General features: G+C 45.2%; 1 protein-coding gene across 1 annotated transcript in view; it reads left to right on the top strand.

Moving 5' to 3' along the window:
* Positions 1 to 22,392, top strand: part of ttn.1 (titin, tandem duplicate 1) — a 168,336-nt gene that overhangs the window by 31,314 nt on the left and 114,630 nt on the right. The window contains exons 37-44 of the mRNA XM_080784967.1: positions 2,133 to 2,411; positions 17,922 to 18,212; positions 18,516 to 18,818; positions 19,328 to 19,450; positions 19,561 to 19,843; positions 20,247 to 20,430; positions 20,626 to 20,688; positions 20,849 to 21,119. Of these exons, the coding sequence (XP_080641093.1) occupies positions 2,133 to 2,411; positions 17,922 to 18,212; positions 18,516 to 18,818; positions 19,328 to 19,450; positions 19,561 to 19,843; positions 20,247 to 20,430; positions 20,626 to 20,688; positions 20,849 to 21,119 (1,797 nt within the window). The remainder of the gene's footprint in view (positions 1 to 2,132; positions 2,412 to 17,921; positions 18,213 to 18,515; positions 18,819 to 19,327; positions 19,451 to 19,560; positions 19,844 to 20,246; positions 20,431 to 20,625; positions 20,689 to 20,848; positions 21,120 to 22,392) is intronic.

Here is a 22,392-nt window from a genome sequence, read left to right as displayed (position 1 = left end):
TGTCTGTGACGGGCGTTGAAGCGCAGCTCAGCACAGAACCTAGGCCTCAGAACGTGCTCCACGTCTCCTCTCATCCCATGCAGCTCCCTAAGGAGACACCCTTTGCTGGCGACGTTAAACAGCAGCGTGCTCTGATCCAAAAGGAGGAGCACTGGAACGTCATGCAGTCTGTCAGCGTGACAGACACACAGGTTCTAGAGGAGGCTCACACCACCAGTCTGGTCGCCGAGACCAAATTTAAGCCTGAAATGAAAATTGAGCCAAAGATACCTAAAAGGCCGGTTTACATTGAGGAGAAGGCAGTCGCCGCAGAGAGCTGTGTGGTGCTGGAGGCGGCCGAGCAAGATTTTGCAGTGCAGATTCAGGAGGGGCAGTCAGTCAGACAGTCGGTTCTACTGGAAGAGAAACGGGTGTTAATTGGAGAGCAGTCCAGTGAGATACACAGATCTGAAGGTTCCGTTGTCAGTGTCAAGACTCAACCTAGGGAACCTATGTTTGTTCACGAGTCTCAGGACAGCCAAACTCTCCCTAAGGAGATTACTTTCGTGATTCAGATTCCCAAAGCATCCAGCGTGAATATCAAACGCCAGCTGAGAGATGCCCTGCAGTCCGCAGTGGCCCGCGACCAGCCTCTGTTACTGGCCGATGTCGTCGGGAGGTTAGAGGCAGCTCAGATACAGGAGGTCAAGGTTCAGAAAGAGCCCAAAAGTTCCGTGTTTATCTACCTCATCACAACGGCAGGCGCCCCCTTGGAAATCACATTGGCTTTTGAGGGAAAATACCCCCAGATGGCTGACCTCAGGACTGAAATGCAGGCAGCTCTCCATGCCATGGTTTACCAGGAGCAGCACGTTCTCACATCAGAGCAGCCCGGTACCATGCAGATAGACAGGCCTCAGAAAGCACAGGTCAGCTCAGCCCGCTCCAAAGAGCTGCGGTCATCCGTTGTAGACACGGTGACCGTAGCGGAGAGTGTGGTTGGTTTCCCTGCGGCCGTATCTCAGTCTGCTAGCGTCCAGACTGAAGCCAGGACCTCCATCCAGAGTGCAACGGTCCATAGTCAGTCAGAGATATACGAGTCCATAGAAGTTAGTAGCAGACAGGAGGGTAGGTCTGTGAGCATCAAGAGGAGCCAGGGCAGAGATGTAGGGGCTCTAGATTTAACAGCCTCGCTGCCCGTAGGACAGGTCCCCGTTGAACGACATGTGGACATCTCCGTCCACAGGGAACTGAGGGAAGAGTATCTGTCCGAGGCCATCATGATCAGTGAGTCTTCAGACGGTCTGGTAGATTATCCTGTGGTTTTAGAGTCACTGGATGATGTTTGCACAGAGGAGAGTAGTATGGCTGTGCTCAGCACGACCATTAAGCACGTCACCAAGGTGAACTGGTTTTTCAAAGGACAACTGGTGAAGTCTGGCAAAGAGTTCAAGTGTTCTAAAGATCACGACACATATACACTAACAATCAACAAAGTTGTCAAGGAGAAACATCAAGGAGAATATGTCTGTGAGGCTGAGAATGAAGCCGGCAAGACGACTACGACTTCAAGACTCACTGTGGTCTCCAGAGGTTGGACGATGGAGAATACTTTGATATAATCATCAAAACTAACTCACACTCTTCAATCTTAACTTCTGTTGTATAAAAACCTCAAACCTCCAAATTTACCTTTCTCTCCAGTTTTACATGAATGAGCGTCCGCTTGAGGCGGTATAGCAATCTATTCACATTTAAAACAAATACAATCACTTGTTTTTTGGAGGTTATGAGGTTCAAATCAAACAGAAGTGACACTTCCACTCATTCTTTAACAGTTGGATCTCCACAAACATCACTCCCATATCCACCTGTGTTCTTTTTCTTCACCTCAAGCATCCGCCACTATTGACTGTTCAATCCTTTTTGCATGCTGTCTTTCACTCCTCTTATCTAGAGTTCTGTTCATCTGCACACCTTCAACCAAATCTAACATCATCTTCCTCCCACAGTCACGCCAGGATAATGTGTTTGTCACCTTCCATCCTAGGTTCACCATTTCATGAGTTAACCTCCTGTAGAAATATTCCCATAGTAGGAGTTGATACTGGCCACTTCCACAATGTTAATTTCATTCTTTTTTTCTCCTACAGTGGCACCGGTGTTCAAGCACAAAATTGCTCCTATGGAGATCAACATTGGCCAACCAGCCAAGTTCGAATGTGACACAGAGGAGGCGCCGAATGTGAAATTCCAGTGGTTTAAGGATGGAAGCCTGATCAAGGAGGGTGATAAATACAGGATCCTCAGCCGCTACCAGACTTCCTCTCTGGAGGTTCTGAGCCCATCCAAGGCTGACAGCGGAGAATTCACGTGCAAGGCCAGCAATATGCATGGAAGTGACAGCTGCTCCGCCACTCTGTCAGTGACAGGTAAGAACGACAAGCTTCATCGCTCTCCTCTGTGCTGGTTTGTTGAAATGAAAGACCTGAGGTCAACGCTGCAGTTGAACTCTCTGTTCTGTTTTTCTTCTCTTGTTTTCTCTTGTTTTCTCTTATGAACTGTTGTGCTGTTGAGCAGTTTGGATAGGCGCTGTGAGGCGATTTCTCTCAGCACCGGTCTAATGCTTCAATTATGTTCTGTTTATGTTGTGCAGCAGATCTACAAACTCAAAACAAGAAGTGAGCTTGTAGATTGGCTATTCCATAGTATACATTTATAGTATAAAATAAATATATAACCCTTCTAATGGAAGTGATGCATATTGGAAACGTCATTGGTGAAAACCTCACTGGTGATAACTTAGACAGGTTAGATTGCGTTGAGTTTGCTTTGAGGGTTGAGCTACAATATGTTTGAATGGATTCTAATAATCACATTAATAATGTGTATTTCTTCTTTCTTAACCTCATAGAGCTGTACCCGCCCAGCTTTTTAACTAAACCTGAGGGTCAAACTGTGTATGTTGGAAAGAGGGCCGTGGTCCAATGTGTTGTAACAGGAACTACACCTATGAATGTAGAGTGGCTCAAAGGCGACCACGCCTTGCCTAACCTACCTGCACACTACCGCACCTCTTCTGAAAAGAATAAGCACACACTTGAAATAGCCAAAGTCGAGGCGACAGACCACGGTGTGTACCAGTGTAAGGTCTCTAATAAAGCTGGAACGGCTGTGTGCAGCATGGAGCTGAGAGTTCTTGACAAGCCCAGCTTTGTAAAACCTCTGGGCCCCGTGTCTGCCGTGGTTGGAGCTCCCCTGCACCTGGAGTGCCATGTGAGCGAGATGATGGGAGTAACCATCACCTGGACTAGAGGTGGCAGAAAGGTGCACCAGTCACCAGATTGTAAACTGTGTTTTGAAAATCAAATGGTGACACTTGATATACCCAAAGCCACGCTGAAAGATTGTGGGGAATATGTGTGCACAGCTACAAATGAGGCTGGAAGTGCAACTTGCTCTTCTTCAGTGGTGGTTCAAGGTAAGACTGCTTTTCTTAATTTGCAGGGAGTACTACTGCAGCATTTGAAGTTGTCAGTGATGTCCAGTACTGAAAATGAACGAGAACGTCCTTTCCTTGTGTGAGTCAAGGACAAAATGTTCACGGTGATGTGACTGTGTGTGTGTTGAGTTCAATCAAAGCAAACCACATCTTATCAAATCTTCTCTTTTTGTCCACTCTTTCTTAATGTTGAGCTGTTGTTTTAAATGCCAACTTAACTTGACATAACAGTGGCTCTTTGTAACAACAAAAACCCTTCAGAGCAACCAGGCTTTGTAAAGCGTCTCGAAGCCACTGCGGTCTGGAAACAAGGCAGCACGGCGCGCCTGCAGTGCACTGTCAAAGGAACCCCCGAGCTCCACTCTACCTGGTTCTTAAATGACAGAGAGCTCTCTGCTGGGGACAGATATTGCATCGGTCTGAAGGAAGGAGTTGCGTCCCTGGAAATAAAGGACGTGGCTTTGGGAGACGGTGGCAACTATACCTGTGAGGTTCTGAATGAGGCTGGCTGCGAAAGCTGCAGCATCAAAGCCACCGTCAAAGGTGTGTAGACTTAGTATGTGGATAGAAAGGAGTTTGTGTAGTGTAATTAAAATTAGGCAGCACCTAACCCATTGAATGTTCCCCTCTTAGAACCTCCCTCTTTTAGAAAGGAACTGGTCTCTGTCGAGGCAGTAAGAGGAGCCATGGCCACATTTGAATGTGAGCTTGAAGGCACCGCACCGTTTGAGGTGACCTGGTTAAAGAACAAGAAGGTGCTGTCCACAGATCAGAAGTATAGAATAGTATCACAGAGATCCATGGCCTCTTTGGAGATCCAGTCATTTGCGAGCGCTGACATTGGTGAATATCAGTGTGTCGTGTCCAACGAGGTTGGCTCTGCATCTTCAAAGTCAGTGGCTAAACCGAAAGGTTAGTAATGTCAAACACCCTTCCAGGGCATTCTTCATAGCTAGAACTTAAGCACCGTTGCTATAATAAAGTGCTGCTACTATTATTTCAGAGCCGCCAGTGTTCTCGAAGAGAGTTGAGAGTGCCACTGCACTGTTGGGAAACGCAGTGAAACTGCAGGGCACCCTAAAAGGCTCGGCTCCCATAACTGTTAAATGGATGAAAGACTCTGAGATACTGAGAGATGACGATCCAAACGTCAAGATGTTGTTTGACAACACCATCGCTAGCCTTTCATTCTCATCTGTCGAGATAAAACACGGTGGCAAGTACACCTGTCTAGCAGAGAATGAAGCAGGGCATCAGAAATGTGAAGCTGTTTTAACAGTTCAAGGTTAGAAGAATTGCCTTTTTTGCCAAATTCAGCACTGTATTCTATGACGTCCTTCATATAAGTATTGATCATGTTTGAATTTTTTAAATTGTGTTGTTGTATTTTAGAACCGGCTAAAATCTTAGAAAAGATGGCTTCCATCAGTGTGACGGCCGGAGATTCAGCCACCTTGGACTGTACAATCTCTGGAACTCCGGAACTTAAAGTCAAATGGTTTAAAGACGAGAAGGAGATGACCAGTGGTCGTAAATATAAACTGACCCTTAAGGACAATGTCTCCAGCCTAAAGATTCTTACTGCAGAAAAAGGAGACACTTCTGAGTATAGGATGGAGGTGTCCAATAAAGTTGGAAAGGATCAGTGCACATGCTCTGTATCCGTCTTAGGTTGGTTATATACTTTTTAGATGATCAAATTCAATGTTTGTAAAACACAACAGGGTATTTTTTTCGTATTAATTATATTTCCTCACACAGATCGACCAGTTCCACCATCCTTTACAAAAAGTCTTAAGAAAGTTGATGGGAATATTGGAACTGATATCACTATGGATTGCAAAGTGTCTGGATCCAAGCCAATCAATATTTCTTGGTACAAAGACGGTAGAGAGATAAACACAGATGGGAAATATAAGCTCGACTTCAGTGAGAACACAGCCTCCATGCTGATAAAGAGCGCGCTGAACAGCGACTCTGGAGCTTACACGTGCCGCGCGGCCAACGCTGCCGGACACAACGAGAGCATCGGGGTTCTGTGTGTCACAGGTCAGATTAGTTCATAACATCAAAAGAACTTTGTTAGAGTAACGATGGACAACACGTAGGCATGTGTCAGTTCTTATTGACATTCTCTTTGAGTGTAATCATGTTTTTCTTCCTGAATGAATCTAGCATCTCCGGTTTTCACTATGAAGCCTGAATCCAAGGAAGTCGCACCGGGATCAAATGTTGTTTTGAAAGCAGGCTTCACTGGAACGGCGCCTTTGCTTGTTAAGTGGTTCAGAGAAGACAAGGAGATTTCCATTGGGGGCTCGTATTTTATTAAGAAAGATGCCTCTTCAAGCTCCTTGGAGCTTCACAAAGTGAAACCTGGCGACTCTGCCAAATACACATGCCAAGTATCCAATGAAGCTGGGAAGGTCGACTGCACCGCAGTCCTCTTTGTCAAAGGTGCCCTTTATTCTTTGCTAACTGAGAACAGTTTTGTTGTTTTTCTGTTTTTCTTCTGTCCTATCTCTGTTAACTGTTATTGTTAATTCACAGAACCGCCCACATTTTCATTGAAGGTCGAGCCTTCACAACTGGTGAAAGTTGGCCATTCTTTGAAGCTATTCTGCAAAGTGCAGGGCAGCCCTGTGATCAATATCAAATGGCTTAGAAATGGCGTCGACGTCGACTCAGACGACAGACACGTAATGTCTTTCTCCGACTCCATGGCCTTTCTGGAGGTCGTTGACTGTACCGTTAAGGATAGTGGTGATTACGTGTGTGTGGCGTCCAGCGATGCTGGCAGTGACCGCTGCGCCAGCACAGTCATGGTCAAAGGTCGGTTCAGTGTTTTAGCTTTCACGCCTTCGCTCCTCCCCAGCTGTCTGACTGCATGCGTTTCTTTAACAACCGAACACTCTTCTTTCTCACAGAGCCTCCGATATTCGTGAGGTCACTCGAGTCTGCCGAGCTCGTGCAGGGCGGCGACATTATCTTGGAAGGAGCCGTGTCAGGCTCGGCTCCGTTTGAAATAATCTGCTACCACAATGATAACCAGATCAGAAATGACAAACGGCATAAGATCAGTGTTCAGAACGGAACTGTTACTGTACAGATTTCCAAGTGTGAGCCTGGGGATGCTGGGAAGTACCAATGCTCTGTATCTAATGATGTCGGAGAGACATCTTGTTCTTGCCACGTATCATTGAAAGGTTAGTTGAAACAGCAGTTGAATATTATAATTCTAACAATTATAATATTACAATAATAATATTAAGGTTTTATTCCAGACAGGTGTCATTAACATAGAAGCAATGCATATTTAAGCTCAAACAGTTTAGTTTATTATTTAGAAGGAAAACATCAAACCTGGACATCAGAATGTTCAAACTTGAATCTTTATGTACAGTACATGAGTAAACCCTATGTACTGTAGGCTATAGGCTGACTTGTGGAACCTCTCCCTAGAACTAGAACCACCATCGTTTGTTCAGAGACTAGAGAACGTGACCTCCCAGGTGGGTTCCGAGGTCATGATGAAATGCTTGTTCTCCGGAACACTCCCAATGACCATCCGCTGGATCAAAGATGACCGCGAGCTCAGAGAAGACGAGCACATTAAGATGTCCCGCGAAACCCAAGCCGCCATGTTGAACCTGCAAAACACTCAGATATCCCACGGCGGGAAGTATGTCTGTCAGGTGCAGAACGCAGCCGGGAGTCAGAGATGTGATGCGGTGCTCACCGTGACAGGTTTGTGGGACTTTTTCTGGTCTTTTCTAACATCGCTATTTGAAAGTGTTTCTGTACATGTTCACTAACACCAAAACAGCTGATGATTCAGTTGTGAATGGTTTCTTATCCCAGAGCCAACAGTTTTGTCAAATCAGTGCAACCCAGGGAGACTCCCTGGGAGAGAAAAGGGCAATAGTTAAAGTTGGAGAGATTAAAGTGTTTGGGTGCAAAGTTGTTGCACAAGATATCATTTTGTGACTTGTTGCCCAGATGTGAGCTGTGTGCTGCTATATTACTGTGAAGTCAGGACGAGAGGCTTTCTTTGTTGTGCTATCAGTAAAAGGATGGTTTGGATATATCATCTTTATTTTCATGGTTACTTAGAAGATCAATTCAATAATTTGGTTTATTTAAATGCAGGAGTAAGTCTCCTTCATGTGTTGAAGAGTTGACTAGAGAGTGTTAGAAGGTCTGTGTCAGAATTTGTCTGCAAGGTGACTGCTGCGTTTGGGGTTGTGCATGTGGTTTAAAGAGCGAAAGCCTGTCACATTCAACACACACACACACACACACACACACACACACACACACACACACACACACACACACACACACACACACACACACACACACACACACACACACAAACATATAGTGATGAAGTCATGATTTTGAATATCCAGGACTGTGATTTGCTAGACTAGATGCTGGTTCTTATCATTGCATGACTGCCAATGAGGTTAGGAACTGTACAAGTGCTGCAGCTATGTCAATCAAAGGTTGGCATTGATTCTGTGTCTTTGAATTCTCTCTCTCTCTCTTTCTCTCTATTCTCTCTCTCTCTCACACACACACACACACACACACACACACACACACACACACACACACAGCACAACGTGCACTTTTCCTGATGTCACAGCATAATGTTGGTTCAGCTCCACCGTCATTCGTTAAGAAGATTGAAAGTGTCTCCAGTGTCCTAGGAGGCATTGCCGTCTTTCAGTGCACGGTGAAGGGGTCAGCCCCCCTCTCTGTGCAATGGCAAAAAGACAAGAGCTGGATCCTGGAGGATCCTAAGATGGAGAGGACGTTTGAGAACAACGTGGCCACTCTCAGGATTCCTGCCTGTGAGGCCGGTCACAGCGGGAAGTACACCTGCCAGGTGCTTAACGAAGCAGGGCAGGACACATGCTTTGCTGCCCTCTTGGTGCAAGGTAGATTAACATGCTTCATGCACAGCGCTACTTCAGCCTAACATTTTAGATTTGATCGCTTTAATGATAACAATTTGCACTCACGCCCATGCCTTTGCTTCATGTTATCGTTTGAAACAGAACACCTGATTCCTCCCGTGTTCATTAAGAAGTTAATGCACGTTCAGGAGGCGTTGGGTTCAGTGGTTGTGATGGAGTGTAAGGTTGACGGCTCTCTGCCAATGTCAGTCCAATGGAGCAAAAGCAGAAGACAGATCGATGCCAGCTCCAAACACAAGCTTACACAAACTCACAATGCTGTCTCACTGGAGCTGACTCTGACTAGTGGCGCAGACACCGGAGAATACTCCTGTAAGATAACCAACAAAGCCGGCAGCGCTGCCTGCAGTGCTGTGCTTACAGCTAAAGGTTAGATACTTAGATGTTTGTTTTCATTTACTTAAGTAATGTAAGCCTGTATATGAAGAATACAGCTCACACCCTCTGTATCTGAATGATGTTTCTGTAGTGCCGCCACACTTTGTAACTAAGCCTGAAGCCCAGGCTGTCCTTCCAAAGTCTACTGTACGCTTCAGAAGTGTCTACGAAGGAACACCTCCGTTTACTGTGAAGTGGTTCAAGGACGACTCTGAACTCGTGATGGGTCCATCGTGTACGATTGGACTGGAGGAATATTCTTCTCACATAGATCTTTACTCGGTCGACCCTTTGCAAGCTGGAACTTATTCTTGCCAAGTTACCAATGAAGCAGGAAGAGTGAAATGTGACGCAGAGTTGTTGGTGAAAGGTTGGACTTTTATCTTTTTTTCCCCACCACCTTTTGAATTTTCACAACCACTTCTTCGCCTACATCTTCATCTCCGCCAACTTAACCAGATTGCCATGTTTTTTTTACAGGGTTATTTATGTTGCCATTCAGCATCCCATGACCAGTCTCCATGACCATCATCTCTTTTATTATTGGATGTCACGCTTTAGTAAATGTTTCTTATTTGATTTTGCAGAACCTCCACGGTTTGTCCGGAAAATGCCTCCCAATACCTTTGTGAAGCAGCGTGACGGGCACCGCTTCGAATGCAAGCTCACCAGTTCGCATTCCTTGAAAGTGTGCTGGTACAAAAACGATGAAATGATAACCGACGGCGGCAACTTTAAAACCATGTTTGCCGATTCAACGGCGTACCTTCAGCTGCAAGCCATGAGGTTTGAGGACAGTGGCGTCTATACCTGTGAGGCGTATAATGATGCTGGCAGTGCAAGCTGCAGCACCATTCTCGCAGTCCAAGGTCAGCTACCGAAATTGTGCTCGCATGAACCTCAAAGTTTGACGAGGGTTCCGGTGTGTTTTGAGATTGCGTCTTGCGTTTCCTCGGAACGTTCACGGTTGTTGTGTGGTGTCTCCCCCCCCCCCATCTGAAATCACTTCGGCATGGACATTTGTTTTTCGTCTCCCAAAGTGTCGGAGAGCATGAATGTGAACAACCCATCACCCAGTATTAATGCATTCTTTCCTTTAAATATTGACCAAATATTTCATTGCCCCCTGTATCGTATCACATTTTCTCTTGCGTGTCGTCTGCTCGTTCACAGTTAACACAGCACCTCAATTTGTATGTATCCTTCCTCTGTTAAAAGAATGACCAAACCGTTGACCGCCCCCCTCTGTCTTTTTACGTTTTCTTTGAACCTACGATCCTTTTGTAGCATGAATATCAGAGAATGTTCCCTCCCTCCCTTTGTGTTGTGCAACACTCCCTCCGTTTGTCATTTTTCGGTTTGGATTACGGTATGGATTCTCCATGGCATGGACTGAACTGAGCATGTCCCCCAGACTTGAGAAAAATTTGAAGATACTTGTCCGACCGTGACTATAATTTTCATTTTTTAACTTCTCTCAATTATATTTTCTAGAGCCCCCGTCTTTCAATACTAAAACACCGAACAAAGTGGAAGGTGCAATAGGAAAAGATGTCAGCCTGTGCTGTGAGATCTTTGGCACACAACAACCATGCCAGATTGCCTGGTACAAAGACAAACGGCCCCTTAAAGAGGGCTTCAAATATAGAATCATCAATGAAGGCACTTCTGCCACGCTCCACGTGATGAAACTGGCTGCCGATGACAGCGGCATCTATGAGTGCACCGTCTCAAACAGTGTAGGCAGTGAGACCTGTCGTACGACAGTTAGTCTAAAAGGTTAGTAAAGTACAATCTTTGGTAGTAATTATTTAAAACAGCACTGCTCCACGTGCAACACCTTGACCTCACCGCCACTGTTTTACTCACTATTCAGCACCACCAGTGTTTGTGAAGAGACTGACTGACCAGTCGGTGATGCCTGGTAAGGAGTTAACGCTAGCAGCCACAGTCAAAGGATCCGAGCCCCTGGTTGTGTCCTGGGTTCAGGACAAGGATCACGTTCTTAGAGACGGTGACAACAGGAAGATCACATTTGAGAACAACGTGGCCAGCCTTAAGGTCTTGAAGGCTAACACCACCACAGCGGGAAAATACACCTGCCACGTTAGCAGTTACTCTGGAGTTGTGGAGTGTGTCTCCCAAGTCACTGTTCTAGGTTGGTACCACTCCAGATTCAGCCTTTCCATATCAGGTACAGATAGGATTCAGTTAGCTAAAGGATCTTTTCTTGCTTAATTTCTAGAACCCCCCTCTATCGTGGATTTCCCCGAGTCTTTAATTGTGAAGACGGGCGAGAATTCATCTCTTGAAGTGACAGTGTCTACCGCAGCAGAACTGAAAACCACATGGTTCAAAGACAACAAAGAGATTTCCGCTGGTGCCAAATATCAGATGTCCTTCTCCAAGAAGATAGCCATACTGAAGATTCGGTCAGCTGATAAACCAGATGTAGGAGAATACAAGCTGGAAGTAAAAAATAGCACCGGAGCTGCTTCCTGCAAAATCAAACTGACTGTTTCAGGTCTGTGATCAAAGTTCCCATGCCAGTGGTTGGCATGCAATATCAATTAATACCATAGATACAATTTCTATCTTACTTGTAGCACACAATATAATACCACATATTCTCTTTTAAAACAGATAAGATGATTCCTCCTACGTTCATAAGAAAACTTAGGGACACCAATCTTCTTGTGGGTAAGCCTGGTGAGATGGTGTGTAAGGTGGCTGGCTCTGCTCCTTTCACCACATCCTGGTTCCATGATGGCCGGGAGATAAAGAGTGGTCCATCCCATGGCATCAGTTTCAGTGATAATACTTGTAAAATGAGCGTGCCAACTATCACGTTGTCTGACTCTGGAAAGTACACTTGCAAAGCTGTTAATTCTGCAGGAGCCAGTGAGACCAGTGCCTCTGTGACTGTCACAGGTTTGTAGATGCAAAGTTGATTCCAGACATTTTGAAATAAGTATTTATCACCCAGGGATCTAACATTATCCTGCAAAACGTCTTTTTCTGAAACCAGAACCTCCATCATTTGTGGAAAAACCGCGGCTGCAAGAAGCGCTGCCGGGCAAAAATGTTACTTTCACTGCCAAGGTGAGAGGCCCTGCCCCTCTGAAAGTCAAGTGGTTCAGAGGAAGCAAGGAGATGCAACACGGAAAGGGCTGCGACATTGCCCTGAAAGACAACGTAGCCACTCTGCAGCTTAACAAAGTCGACAAGACCCATGCCGGAGAGTACACGTGCCAGATCATTAACGATGCGGGCAAAGAAAGCTGTCCTGTTAACCTGTTTGTGAAAGGTTTGTTAGCACTATTTTAGAACAAAACGGTTTCTCCTTTTTCAATACTACGTGAAAGTGAAGTAATTGAATCTATCCACACTGCTTTTCCTAGAACCGGTCCGCTTTGTGAAGAAGTTGAGGAATATCACCTCTGAGAAGGACAAGCCTCTGAGGCTTGAGGTCACATTTAGCGAAAACCCCAGGATAAGAATAACCTGGATGAAGGACGGCAAATTGATCTGGGCCTCCTATCAGTACAATGTGATTACAACGAACACATCCTGCATGCTGGACGTCCTCAACTCGGATAGGATGGAAGCAGCTGGTAGATACTCTTGCGAAATAGACAACGGCGTCGGAAGTGACAAATGTGAAGCACAAGTGACTATGATAGGTAACGGTGTTTGTATATGAGTTGTTAACCGCAACGTGTATCGCATTATCATCAGAATTCCCTCATTCATCTATATCTTATCATGCATAGTTATATTAATCATACATCATATTTCACCACAGAACGACCGTACTTTGTTGACAAGATGAAGCCGTTAGAAATGAAGGTGGGTGAACCACTTACACTGAGATGCCGCGTTGCCGGAACGCCTGACATCTCAGTGTTGTGGTTCAGAGCCGACGGAAAGCTGCGTAAATCTGACACGTGCACAATGGAGTTATCCAATGGCGTTGCAACGTTGAAACTGAGCAAAACCACCAAGTTCGATCATGGAGAGTACACCTGCAAAGCTGAAAACCGCCTCGGTTCAGCATCTGCCATCTGTCAAGTGGTTGTCCAAGGTGAAGCTCGTTCTTTTTTTACAAAACAGTCCCCAACAGTATGTTGGTGTGTCATTAAAATATGATAAGCAATACTCAATGTTTGTTTTTGTTGTTACATTACATTACATGTAATTACATGACTACTTCAAGATGGTCAAAAACAAAGTCTTTGGACTTAGTCGACATTGCTGTATATATACTGTATATATCCTCTGCTGGCTTTGCTCATACAGCTCATATGTCAGCACATATGCATGCATGTTAATGCTCACATATGCTAACATCAACTTTACTGCTCTCAGAACCGGTGCGCTTTGTCCAGAAGCTTGTGGACAAAACGTTCATGGTAGGCCATCCTCTGAAACTGGTGTGCGCATACACTGGCAGCCAGAGGGTCCACGTCACCTGGAGGAAGGACGGCAAGTTCATCTGGGCGTCGTACAAGTACAACGTTAAAACCACGGACTCCACATGCATTCTGGACGTCCTCAACAGTGACCGGCCCGATGCGGCCGGCAAGTACACTTGCGAGATCGAGAACGGTGCCGGAACCGATACCTGCCATGCTCACATCAGCCTGGGTAACATTGCAATACTACCTTTTCATCTGCTTGTCCGTTCGTCTGTTGATTGCATCGACTATGTCAACCTGTGGTTGTGTACATTCGAGCCACAAAATGTCAATTGACATAATTATCGTACATCTTGGAACAAAGCTTTCAAATACAGTCACATCCTTCAACGATTTCTCTCCCCTTTAGTAGCTGAGCACAAGTGCTCATTTTCAGCAACGCCCTGCACATAGAAACACACACACAGACAGACACACACACACACACACACACACACACACACACACACACACACACACACACACACACACACACACACACACACACACACACACAGATGAACAGTTCAGAGGTCATGCACACCATTGCAAATCACATCAAAATTATGTCGGATGTTGAGTTGGATATCTTCTATATGAAGTTTTAAGGCCATGCGTTGTCATTCGATGATGATACAGTGTATTGAGGCATTTCTAGTTATGTACATACATTACACATACATAAACATAGCTTTGCAATCGCTTCACGGCTCAACAAAAAAAACAATACTTCTACTGTGCATGAGCTTCATAATTTCTCTGCTAATAATCAAAATGCCACTAATGCAAAACATTGCTCCTCTCAGAACCTGTACGCTTTGTGCAAAAGCTGGAAGACACTTATTTCAAACTGCGACAGCCATTGACTCTCAAGTGCATGTACACTGGGAGCCAGAGAGTGTTTGTGACCTGGAAGAAGGACGATAAGCTCATATGGGCTTCATACCAGTACAATGTCAAGACCACACATGACACCCTCACCCTGCAAGTTCTCAACAGTGACAGAAAAGAGGCAGCTGGAAAATACACTTGTGAAATTACCAACGATGCCGGGACCGACATATGCCATGCTAATGTAAAACTAGGTAACACATATAACTAATTGTATTATCTACATTGATGCTTTGAAAATATTACTTTTAGTTTTATATTACGCAATTCATCTTTTTTGCTTTGCATCGCAATAACAAGCATGACTGTTTCCTCTAGAACCTGTTCACTTTTTGCAAAAGCTGGAAGACAGAGTCTACAGGCTGGGCAAGCCCCTGTCGCTGTACTTTGCTTACAGTGGCAGCCCCCCCGTCTATGTGAGCTGGAAAAAGGACGGCAGACCAATATGGGCCTCCTACAAGTACAACGTGAAGACCACACACAATGCTTGCGTGTTGGAGGTTCGCAACAACGACAGGATAGACGCAGCGGGACACTACTCCTGTGAAATCTCTAATTCGGAGAACTCTGCTATCTGCCACTGTCTGGTTGAACTAGGTACATCATGTCCAATATTAGATCATCAATCATGTTCATTCCCCCTATGTTGGTTGTAGACAGGGCGATTAACCTTAACATACTCCTAAACCTCTCCATAGAACCCATGTGCTTTGTCAGAGAGCTGGAAGACACCACGTTTAGGGTGGGCCAGCCTTTGAAGCTACAGGTCTCATACACTGGCAGTCAGCCAGTGTATGTGAGCTGGTCCAAGGACAGGAGACCCATCTGGGCGTCGTACCTGTACAACGTGAAGACCACAGACCACTCCTGTGTCCTGGAGGTCTTGAACAGTGACAGGGAAGCAGCCGCCGGCAAATATTCCTGTGAAATATCCAACCCTAGCACTTCTGCCACCTGTCACGCTTATATCAGACTAGGTAACTCCCCACTCGCCAAACACGTTTGGAAAACGTTAAATTAAATAATCAGTCAATTATTTATAGTAAAAAATAATGAATTACTGCATAATTTATTTTCACTGATTCATTACTCTCTCAAGTCAGACAACTCTTCCACAATCTTTAAATGCTACAGAAAGTCTGTAACCACGCCTCCTTTTGCGACGGCAAAGTTTTAACGTAATTGTAATGGGGGAGGGGGATAGGCATTTTTTTAGTCCTTCTGTTGTACAGACTGTTCAATTAGAAGCACTTGGAGCTTGTGTGAGCCAACAGTCTGTCTCGAGAGACCACTGCCTTACTGACGTGACCCTATAATATAATGCAGGCAAGACAATGCAACTAACACCATTATTGCTTCTCTCAGAACCTGTGCGCTTTGTGAAAAAACTGCAAGATATGGCATACAAGCTGGGCGCTCCGTTGACACTCCGCTGCAACTACACCGGCAGCCAGAGGGTGAACGTGAGCTGGAAGAAGGACGGGAAGCCCGTCTGGGCTTCTTACCAGTATAACGTCAAGACCACAGACTCCTCGTGTTCTCTGGAGGTGCTCTATAGCGACAGAGAAGCGGCTGCTGGACATTATTCAGTCGAGGTTTCGAACAAAGAGAGCTCTGTCATCTGTGACGCGTATGTCACCTGCAAAACCTCTAAGAAAGGTATCAGCTCTCTTAACACATCACAGCAGCAGCCTCATCTATTTCCTAACGTTCTTTTCTCCTTTTCTAGTCTTTCTCATGCTTTATTTGCTCATAATTGAAATGCATTCAAGGCTACTGCATAGCAATCATAAATTAATCTTTGAATTATAACAGTTATTCCTGCCTGCTTTTTAATTAGCTACCAATAACCACAAATGCTTTTCGCAGAACCATTGCGCTTTGTGAGGAAACTGGAGGACACCACGTTCCGAGTGGGTGAACCTCTGGCTCTTAGGGTTGCGTTCACTGGAGGCCAGAAAGTGTCTGTCACCTGGAGAAAGGACGGCAAGTTCATCTGGGCCTCCTATAAGTACAACGTCAAGACCACCGACTCCAGCTGCGTCCTGGAGGTCCTCAATAGTGACAGAGAAGAAGCTGCGGGAAAATACACCTGTGAAATTGCCGAGGCTAAGCACTCTGACAGCTGCCATGCTTATGTCACACTAGGTAACGCTAACCTAACCTACGTGGTGCATGCGTGTTTCCCTCTCCTTTCGTTGCCAGCATGCGTTCCTGTTAAAGGTGCTTTAAGTGATATGTTTTGGTTAAAGTAACTGTTGAAAAGCTCTATGTTCCCCTAGTAATCATTGCTATGATAGTGTTTGTTCAGTAAGAGATGTCTCCCCAGCTCTCCAGTTATTTAGAAAACAGGGAGAGACCCCTATTACTGAAGAAACTCTATAACAACAATTACTATCAGAATCTAGATCTTTAACTCTTAACAAAAAACATTTTTTAACCTAAAAATATCACTTATGTCACCTTTAATATGTAGCTATTTATTTATCCTGCTCAAAATAGATTGTCTTCCATAGTTGAACGCAAAGTAGGTGCAACTAAATCCATTGACATAGCGTTCCTTTACCTACGTATGTAAATACCCATGGATTCATGAACGTCCAGGGAGAGCAGTGAAGTACCCATAGCCGTGTCCCTCCGCATGTATACAAACAATTAGTGGGTGTCTGTCCACATATCTGATCTCAACATTACTCCTCTCAGAACCCGTCCGCTTTGTCAAGCCAATGCCGGAGAACGTGTCCCACCAACTGCGCCAGCCTCTGCGTCTGGAGTGCTCGTACTCTGGAAGCCAGAGGGCCTACGTTACCTGGAAGAAGGACAACAAGCTGATCTATGCCTCCTATCAGTATAACGTTAAAATGACACACTCGACCTGCGTTCTGGAAGTCCTCAACAATGACAGGTCTCAGTCGGCTGGAAAATACACGTGTGAAATTTCCAACGCTGCAGGGTCTGACACCTGTCACGCTGTTGTGAAAATAGGTAACAAAACTGACAATTCATTCGTCTTCTGATTCTGATTCTGATTCCTTACATCACATACTAACAGTGAACGACGATCCTGTGCCATGCATATTACTGACATTTCATGTTGTTGCCTTTGGTCATGCATTTGTTGATGAGGAAATATTATAGAGATATTGAACAGGTTGTCTGTACAGTTATGGAATTGTGTACTGTTGTGTTGTATAATTTTGTCTTGTTGGTGTGAAACTGGACTTTGTTGCCTTGAAGCGGTGTTTGTTTGTTTAATTGCAGTTGGTACCTTGCATGGTTTCCTTCACCATCGGTGTATGAATGTGTGTGTGAATGGGTGAATGCACAATCTAATGAATCTATGTAAAGCGCTTTGGATAAAAGCGCTATATAAATGCACCATTGATATAAATTCACCATTTTGGTGTTCTTTCACATGGTTTTGCTTGGATTTGGTCTTGTGGGTTTGACTCCGGTTTGTTTGTTTGTTTTTTCACTGGATTGCTTTGTCATTTGTCTGGTCTTTTTCCCTCGTCAAAGGTTTGCTTGTTACCTTTCTGGATTGCTTTGTCGCTTGTCTGGTCTTTTTCCCTCGTCAAAGGTTTGCTTGTTACCTTTCTGGATTGCTTTGAAGCGTGACCTCGATACACCCCCCGTACGGCCTGGTGAACGGATAACACGTTCGAATCCTAAACCACTGCTATTCATGATCTATGGCCTCATATTCTTTACTTTTTTTCCTTCCACTAACAGAACGCAAAGTTCCTCCAAACTTCACCAAGCGACCCTCTGAGTCCATGATGGATTTAGCAGGCAAGACGGTGAAGCTTGAGGCCCGTGTGTCCGGCTCCCAGCCCATGACATGCACCTGGCTGAAGGACAACAGGGAACTGTCCAGCTCTGACAAGCACGACGTGGGCTTCACAAGCAACGTGGCCACGGTGTCCGTCAAAGACACCGCGCTCTCTGACAGCGGCCTGTACTCTTGTGAGGTTACCAATGAGGCTGGCAGTGCTACCTGTCAAGTGTCACTCACCATCACAGGTGTGTTCAAATGATAATCATAACAAAATAGACCAATTATAATATACATATTATTATAAGACAGAATAATATGTGTAATATAAATCTTACATTTGACCCTCTTATTGAATAGGTTTTGGTAGTTTGTTGAAACATTTTAATCAAATGGTTCTTGAACAAACATGTTCTCAGTGGGATGGTCTTGTTACTGTATTTCAAAAAATGTTCCTTCGCTCTGAAGGAACGGCAGTCCAGTTAGTTTACGTTTATTTGCAAACAAACAAATATCTGTAACTCTCGATTGTTTCACTATGACTCATTCAGATTCTGCAATGGCTCCTAAGTTTGATGTTGCTCTCACTCCACTAACGGTGAACGAGGGGGAGAAGTTGACCCTTAAATGCCAGGTCAGTGGCTCTCCTCCTCTGAAGATCCAGTGGTTGAAGGACAGGAAGGAGCTGAAGTCTGGTGGAAACACGAAAATCACATTTGTGGAGGGCAGCCCCAAACTGGAGATTAGCCCGGCATCCCAGTCTGATGCAGGGGACTACCTCTGTAAGGCTAGCAATACTATCGGCAGTGACTTCTGCAAGTCCCGGGTGGTGGTGCAGGTGGTGACCGTGAAAGGTAACCATGTCGCATTTGCATGGACACGATGAGATCTTGTACGGAGATCGTTCTTTGACAAAATGTCCTTTTTAACAACAACTACCACCATGTTGTGCTTCAGGTGTTTCTTGTTCCAACCGTTCTTTTTAATATCTAACATGCTACAGACCATTTCCTCCACAGGCAGTCCGGAAAGTTAACCATGTAACATATGTTATGCGTACCCTTTACCCCTAGACTAATTGGTGCGTAACACCACCTCTTTACTGTTACTAAGGAAATTATTTAACATATAACAAATATATATACATATATATTTGTATTTATTTTTAACAAATGGGTTCCCAGATCCCCTCACTTTGTAACTTTGCATTTCTGTAGCATGGCACGAATATGTGCTGCCTCTTTGTCGTTCCCTTGACTTCTTGTCTTGTCTTACGTGAACGTACATGTCCCATCTATATTCAACGATGGGCTCGTTAAGAGTGCCAGTGCCGTGCACTCACCCGCTGAAATGTTGCCCTCAGATAAAGGAGCCAAGCCGACCGCTGGTGAGCCTGCGGCTGCTGCAGCCTCCGCTGCAGCCCCCGCTAAAAGACTGGACAACCTGTTCTTCATCGATGAGCCCAAGAACATCACCGTCACTGAGAGTAAGTTGACTCATAGGCTTTGTTCAGAGGATACTGGTGTGATAGTGTGGACATCTGAAAGACGACAGGTGTACTGTGTGTTGAACGTTCAATCTCTTGTTGTTTCACAGAGGACACCGCCACCTTTATTGCAAAGATCGGCGGCGAGCCCATCCCCAGTGTGAAGTGGATGAAGGGCAAGTGGAGACAGATCACCCCGGGCGGTCGCATCACCATGGAGCAGAAGGGTCAGGACACCAAGCTGGTGATCAAGGAGGTGACCAAGTCCGACTCTGGACAGTACAGGTGCGTGGCCTCCAACAAGCACGGGGAGATCGAGAGCAGCGCCGAGATGGAGGTCGCCAAGCAACAGGAGGCCGAAGGAATGGGAGACTTCAGGGCTAAACTGAAGAAGTAAGTGTGTTTCTTAACAACCACACCGAGGGGTCTAATTGAAGTACTGTCACCTCATAAACACTGCACTCCATCTTTAATGTTCTGTACTACAAAGACGTTTCTAGTAAGTAAATAATTGTTATTTTGATCAACGCTTCAACGTTATCTTTCCTAATGGTACCAACATGGTACGATAACAAAGAAATAATCTTTAGTTTTGGGTCTGAGAGGCTAAATCTCATCAAATGGTGGTGTGTGGCTCAAATACTGAATAAATAACGGCCCTTGATATGAAAACGGTTGAAACCCACTGCTGTACAAGGTTTCTGCCCGACAGCAACACATTTAGTGTTAGCCGTGAGGCTTCTTTTCATGTGGTCATCGTGTCAGGCTGACCCGTGTCGTGTTGGTTGTGCGACAGGACTCCATCCAAGAGCAAGAGTCCCAAGGACAAGGGCGACGTGAACATCGTGGAGCTGCTGAGAGGTCGCGACCCCAAAGAGTACGAGCAGATCCTGCGTGAGCACGACATCCACGACTACCGCGCCATCCTGGACGCCATTGCGTTCCTCAAGAAGGAGAAGGAGGACGAGACGGGCACAGTGGTGAGACAAGATAAAAGACATTCGTGATGATCATCTATTACACTGGCTGTGACCCTTCTCCAAAAAGGAAAACACACCCAAACACTCTAAACAAGCTATGCAGGAAATGTCAAACATCGTGTGTGTGTGTGTGTGTGTGTGCGTGTGCGCGTGTGTGCGTGTGTGTGTGCGTGTGTGCGTGCGTGCGTGTTGCAGGAGTTGGTTGGAGAAGAAGATGTGAGTCGTTTCATGCAACAGCTGGAGGGACGCGCGGCAGAGGTACTGCACTCATGCCAACTATATACTGCATATATTTAATTTATATAGATCACGCACACACACACACACACACACACACAGACTCTCTCACTTACACTGATATATCTGTGTAGTATATATCATATATAACTGACCGTGAACGTGACTATGAAATCGGCAGCCTGTCTCCGTGATCCGAGACATCGAGGACCAGTCCGTGCCCGAGAACCAGACGGCCGTGTTCGAGTGTCAGGTCAAAATCAACTACCCCGAGATCAGCCTCACCTGGTACAAAGGCACGCAGAAACTGGAGACCGGCGACAAGTACGAAACCGGCGTGGCGGGAGACCGCCACTTCCTGAAGATCCACAAGTGCCAGTCGAAGGACATAGGCAACTACCGCGTGGTGTGCGGCCCTCACATCTCCAACGCTAAGCTCACCATTGGTACAGGTACGTCTCTGTGTTTGTTCGTGTAAGCTCCAAATCTGGTCCCATCATGGACCTCGTGTCTGTAGACTAAACACAGTTGAACCTCTTGATCAAATGTTGGTCGTCGGTATAGACGAACACACAACAGGTAAGATGTCAACACGATAACTAACAGGGTAACAGTATCTCCCACTGACCTCTTTGACTCGTTGGTCTGGACATCAGATGATGTCATGTGAGTCTCTTTGTTTTGTGTAGATTTCTGTTCTCCCCGCTTCTTCTATTCTTGTGCTCTATGTTCTTTTTGCGTTAAAGTTGAGACTTAAACAGTTCAAAATGCGTTACTTATAATGTGAACAATATCACAAATACGTTAATCTAGTTCATAAGGTAACCTTAGTTAATATAAATGCGTCTAATGCCTACTTTATGCTCCATCGTAAGACGGTGTGGCGCATAAAGAATAGTTCACGCATCGCCTCCGCAATATGGTAGCAGAGCTTGTAGATTGGCTGTTTTCGACCCACGACACCATGATCCAACAAAGTATAAATCGTGCTTAATATCCTACAAAACATGGACACGACTAACTCCAGTTATCTAATTTTAGCACAACTGGAACCCATGGGAGAGGCTAAGCGTACAGCTGAGCTTTACCATCCCGGCAAAGGTCCGTACTATTTTAAAATACGGTAGTTAGTATTTCTATGCAGTTTATGAGCCAGTTCTCTGCTGTAACACTATATCTCATGCTTATCCACAGATGTTGGATTAGGAAAGGTTCCTCATGGTGAGTAGTTTAAACTCAGAAAAGGAAACTTTAATGACAGTAAGACCAAACATGCCGTCTGGTTGAGTGTTTAAACGTAACACTGCTGCATGATCATCAACGTGTTAGATCGGTTTCTGACGCTATGGTCTTCATGGGTTCCGACATTTCAAGTTAAAGAGTCACAGCAGTGTTAATACTTTTGACCAAACAAGGGCATGTGAGGTTTTGCTGTCACAATGTTTCCATGTTAAAAAAAAGAACAGCATTCCATATTGGCAGATTCTATCACTAAAGCTGTATCTCTTGACTAAACGTTTAGACGTCCCAGACACTTCCATTCGAGTACCAGCAGCCCAGTCTATGGTTGCTCAAAGAGGTAAGACTGGGCATCAGGAAGACAGCTTACATTAAACTTCACCTCAACTTTAAATCTCTTTTCTTTTACTTACCAATGTCTCACGTTTCTCCCAAAAGATGAACGTGGATTTTATCAATATGAAGAAAGAACGGAAATGAAAGGTA

Source organism: Protomyctophum bolini (genome assembly GCF_963924005.1).
Source record: "Protomyctophum bolini genome assembly, chromosome: 16".
NCBI lineage: Eukaryota > Metazoa > Chordata > Actinopteri > Myctophiformes > Myctophidae > Protomyctophum > Protomyctophum bolini.
This window is presented reverse-complemented; position numbering and strand designations above follow the sequence as displayed.